Source organism: Manacus vitellinus, unplaced genomic scaffold (genome assembly GCF_001715985.3).
Source record: "Manacus vitellinus isolate BGI_N305 unplaced genomic scaffold, ASM171598v3 scaffold_48_pilon, whole genome shotgun sequence".
Classification (NCBI taxonomy): Eukaryota; Metazoa; Chordata; class Aves; order Passeriformes; family Pipridae; genus Manacus; species Manacus vitellinus.
This window is the reverse complement of record NW_021940593.1, coordinates 6,002,904-6,008,052: the sequence shown is the minus strand read 5'-3', so window position 1 is coordinate 6,008,052 and position 5,149 is coordinate 6,002,904. Positions and strand designations below refer to the sequence as shown.

At 54.4% G+C, this 5,149-nt stretch overlaps 1 protein-coding gene across 1 annotated transcript; it reads left to right on the top strand.

Annotated features, from left to right (window-relative positions):
• Positions 1 to 735: 735 nt before the first annotated feature.
• LOC103760578 (steroidogenic acute regulatory protein, mitochondrial) lies at positions 736 to 3,973 on the top strand. The gene is made up of 7 exons (XM_029962613.1): positions 736 to 835; positions 1,084 to 1,206; positions 1,929 to 2,074; positions 2,364 to 2,522; positions 3,295 to 3,470; positions 3,676 to 3,769; positions 3,872 to 3,973. The coding sequence occupies exons 1-7, from the start codon at positions 736 to 738 to the stop codon at positions 3,971 to 3,973; spliced, it is 900 nt and encodes a 299-aa protein (XP_029818473.1).
• Positions 3,974 to 5,149: the final 1,176 nt, after the last annotated feature.

Below are 5,149 nucleotides of genomic sequence, written 5' to 3'. Positions count from 1 at the left end.
TGGATGACTTTTATGATTTGCAATTTGCAATCATTTATAAAAACAAGTGTTTAACAATGAAATTGTTAAACAAGTGCTGCAAAGATCCAGAGGAATCCAGTGTGGTTGTATTTTAAGGAGTGACATGGTTGGGTTTGGGTTTAACCTTTTAAGAGGGGCCATTAAAAGCACAAGGGGAAGGACTGAGGAACTTCCTACCAAAAGATGTAGTGATCCCACCATCACTGTGAGCACCCGAGGCCTGCAGGAGACATTTAGAAGGGAGTGAAGTAGAAAAGAGGAAAATAAAGCACTGTTTGAGGGATTACAGCAGCATCAATCACTACCACCACATCTATGAAGTTTTCATAGGAAGCACCCATTTTCCATGAGCATGGTTTTGCAGCAGCTTCCACGCTCCCTGAGAGCAAAGCCACGTTGCTGTCATCTCCTAACCCATCCTTCCCTCCCTGTAAGTGCCACCAGTTTGCCTTTACCCCCACAGTCCTCAATAAAGTGGCACTGGGGACCACTCGAGTGTCCCCTCTTGGCCATGCCCTGGAGTTCATTCATAGCTGCCTGCAAAGGGCAGGAAGAAAGGCAGGGAGTGCACATCCAGAGAGAAGTCTGGCTGCTCCCTCCGGCCCCTCCTCTCGCCTGCCTTGTCCTTGAGCCTCCGTATTCCCAGCTGCTGTCTGGCAGCGTGCTCCTATCATCAGGTGCCGTCCTTCGGGCGGGCTATAAAGGCACGGCGGGATGCAGCGCGTTCCCGGAGGTCTCCCTGCTCCTGCCATGCTGCAAGCCACCGTCAAGCTGTGCTGTGGCATCGCCCACGATCCCCTCCGCCGCCTGCCCGGTAAGCCCCGCTCACCTCCCCTCCAAGCTCGGGAAAAACAGGCAGGACAGAGGGTCCTAAAGGACATGTCGAGTCTGCATCGGATGGGTGTCTCCTTAGGAATGTCACGTCTGTGGTCCCCCTGTGTTGTATCATGCACGGGGTAGTCTTGGGCCCAGGGCAATGACCTCCCAGCAGGGCTGTGGGGCACCATGGAATCATCCCTGCCCGCTTTGTGCTCACCAAAGCCCACCCGCCTCTCCCCTTAGGCTTGAAGACAGCAGCTGTTGCAGCAGTACAGAAGGACATCAGAGGGCTGGTGGCAAGAGGATCCCATCGCCTGCCTTCCAAAATTCCTCATTATCTTCAGAAGCTGATGGGGAAGGACACAGGTAAGCTCAGCCCGGGCCTGTGGGTCCCACCTTTCCTAGCCTTGCTCACAGCCTCCTTGCAGCACATGATGGAGGGATGTGCATTAAAATGCACCCCCTCCCGCAAAATTGGACCCATGTTTTGGGGGACAAAGTGTCTTCTCACTGCTGGGCTGGTCTCCAGCTCTCTGCTGGCTTAATAGCATTCCCTGTGCTGATGGCAAGCTGGGTTAGTGGGAGAGCCTGAGGTTGTGGGAAGGTAAATAGCATTTCCTCACTGTAGAGGCAGCCAAAGCTTTTAGCAGAGGTCAGAGGCACTTAGCTGTGTTTTGCTGCACTCCTGCTGTGTCCCTAGTTCCACCACTTACCTAAAGACTTGAAAATTGGCAAATTTATCTGCTTTTTTCGAAGTGTGGCTCGGTCCAAAGGCTGCCTGTGTGATGTTAGTAATACCCGAGCAAAGCGCAATTTGTACCACGGTGTTACTGGGAATTGCTTTGGAAAGCAATTTCAAAGAGCTTTCCAAGCAGTCAGCACAGACACAGCAGATGGAAGCCAGCAAGGTTTTCTGGACCAAACCATACCTCTGCCCAGCAGGGGACCAATTGCATGAGAAGATCCAAGATTTTGGGTAAGCAAGCCTCTCCTGCTCCAGCTCCTTTGTACTTCTGTACCCACAGCCATGTCCACAGGCAAAGGGGGGCTGGGAGGGTGTTTCACATTGCTCTGCCTTCCTCCTGCAGCTCCCTGCCCCGAGCCCACCAGAGGTGTCAGCCCCAGCCAGTCCTCCAGCGTGGACCTCTCCTACATCCACCAGGGAGAAAGGGCCCTGCAGCGAGCACTGAGCATCCTGCAGCAGCACACCAGCTGGCAGGCAGAGCCCGTGCTGGTAAACCCTCACCACCTCTGGCCTTGGCTGCTTCGTGCCAGAAAAGCTCTCAAGGGGAGAGATTAGTCCAGGGAGGGAGGATCTGCTTCGCAGAATCACAGAATGATTTGGGTTGCAAGGCACCTTAAAGACCACCCAGTTCCAAGCCCCTGCCATGGGCAGGGACACCTTCCACTAGCCCAGGTTGCTCCAAGCCCTGTCCAACCTGGCCTTGAGCACTTCCAGGGCTATAGTGGCATGGTTCAGATGTGCCAGTTTTGGGGTTGACTGGGGGTCTCTGCTCCCCCAGGACACCAGTGCCGCCGTGTCCAGCGCTGCCCTCCCCGGGGTCGGCAGGGTGTTTCGGGCAGAGGTGGTCCTGGCTGTGCCCGTGGCACAGCTGCACCAGGAGCTCTTTGAGAGGATGGAGCAGATGCCCCAGTGGAACCCGAACCTCAGCCAGGTGAAGGTAAGGTGGGGCGAGATGCCATCATGGGCAGATGGTCCAAAAATTTCCATTACCAGGGTTGCCAGCACCCAAACCCCCCATATTTATGGGCAGTTTTAATATTGCTGGAGGATTAAAGCTAATTCCACACTCCTGCAAGAGCAGGATATCACCCCAGGGAGAGGAGATGCGCTTTGCTGGCACGGCATTGTAAATGTGTCATTTCCAAGCTCTCTATTCCTCATGGTGCCAGTTCACAGAGGTTTTTCCATATCAGGGAATCTGACATTACTCAGACTCTACTGTCAAAGGAATCAGATAGCTCAAAAAAAAGAGGCAAAATCAAATATATTCACGCTGTAGGAAGCTTGTGTTGTCCTGGGCTTCTTTCTCAGTTCCCAAATTACAGCATATCCCTAAGGAAGCTGCCAGCCCCAGAAAGTCTCCCCTTGCTCATCCAGGCTGGCTCAGATGCTCCCCAGCCTCTGCTTATTTATTGCTACCACTTACCTGTGCCTTCTGGAAAAGAAACAGCATCAAGAAGCTCCCATCACAGATTAAACAATAAAAAAAACCCCAAAAGCTGCAAAATCATCCCTTTTCCTTCTTGAAGACTGGAATTTAATTATTACCAGGTGCCAGCCCCAAAAACCTCTTCTCGCTGCTGCTTCTGCCCACGCCGCTGTCCCCACGGTGGCTTGGGGGGAGGAGTGAGGGGGTGTCAGAAATGTCCCCGGAGGGGCAGCCACAGGGAGCCTAATCCTGATTCCTGGCACGTTCCTTGCTCCGGCAGGTGCTGCGGCGCGTCGGGACGGACACGCTGGTGACACACGAAGTCACCATTCCCAGCCTGGTGGGGCGGCGGGACTTGGTCAGCGTGCGGCACCGCGGGAGGAGGGGCGCGGCCACCTACCTGGTGGGCACTGCCACCCACACCGAGCCGCCGCCCCCGCAGGAAGGGTGCATCAGGTAAGGTAACACCCCTTTCCCCCAAAAAGGACCGTCACGGGGTATCGTGTCTCTGCAGAGGGGGGGCACCGCTGCAGCCCTGAACGCGGGCACCGAGCACGGCACGGGAGGCACGCCAAGGGCTGCGCCCCCGCTGGGTTTGCTCTGGGACCTCCTTGCCCCCGTGTGCCCCCCGGGGGGACCCTCACTGCCTGCTCCCCTGCAGGGCCGAGTCCCGGCTCAGCTGCATCGTCCTGCAGCCACTGGCGGGGGACCCCGGCCGGACCCGCCTCACCTGGCTCCTGAGCATGGACCTGAAGGCAAGTGCCGCCCGGGCAGGGACGGCGAGGGGGGCACACCCCGCTGTGCAGAGCCTCCTCCTCCCGGCAGGACCAACCTTGGGGGTGCTTTCTCTCCCACAGGGCTGGATCCCCGCAGCCGTGCTTCACCGTGTCCTGCCACAGTCCCAAGCCGACTTCATCGAGCACCTCCACCGGCACCTCTCTGCCGCCGCGGGGCCCTGAGCTGCGAGAGACGGGCTCTGCCCGGGCAGGAGCGAAGTGGCCAGAGCTGGAGACTCATTCCTGGTTCAAAGCAAGGCTGGATGGGGCTCAGAGCAACCTGGTCTAGTGGAACAAGATGATCTTTAAGGTCCCTTCCAACCCAAACCATTCCATGATTCTCCACTCATTGCCAGTGATGGGGTGAGACAGTGCACCCACCAAGCAACCCTGGGCACAGAGAACACATTCTCTTCTCCCAGCACCGTGCTTCTGCTTCAAGGATGGAGTGGAGCATCCAAAAGATGGGAAAACCAAGGCTGCACTAAGCCTTGCACGAGGAGTTACCTAAAAACCCTGGCAAAAGCAGCTGGTGTTCAGCATCATATATAGGAGCAGCTTTTTGGCCTGAACCAGCAACACATCAATATTTATTTTTGCAGTGGCCAAACCACCTATTTATGTGTGTGTATATGTATATACATAGAGGTTTTTCCCCTGCTCAAAACAGCAATGTGAAATTCTGGCTGACAAGGAGGAGTGGCTGGGTTGAAATAACGTAAAATAAATCCATTTCAATAACCATTTGTATTTCCCCCTTTACACACCCACCCCACAAATAAATTAGCAGCAAGAGATTTTTATGTGGATTTCTTTTTCTTTTTTTACATTATGTTAGAGTTCCAAAAAGAAAAAAAAAACCAAAATTAATAAATATTAAAAGTTAAAAAGCTCTGAATCTCATATGTACAAAATTTTATACATCGTGGTAACACTGGACAAGGGTTATATCACAGGAATGACACGATGGCTCTGCCAGGCCCAGGAGGATGAAGGGGACTAGGGGACTAGAGTCATCCTCTCCTCCTGGAGACAGGATCAAATCCCTGTGTAGCCAGAGCTATTCAAGCTCAGCCTGCCCTCAGCTGGAATAAATTCCCCATCCCTGGAAGTGTCCAAGGCCAGGTTGGACGGGGCTTGGAGCAACCTGGGCTAGTGGAAGGTGTCCCTGCCCATGGCAGGGATTGGAACAAGATGAGCTTTAAGGTCCCTTCCAACCCAAACCACTCCAGGATTCCATGAAACACCCAGTGCTGGGTGCCAGCCCTGCAGCATCACCACCCCAGAGCAGTGTGTGTGTGTGGGGAATTATCACACCCTGCTTTGAATCTCCCCCACCTCTCAGCCTGAGGTCAGGGT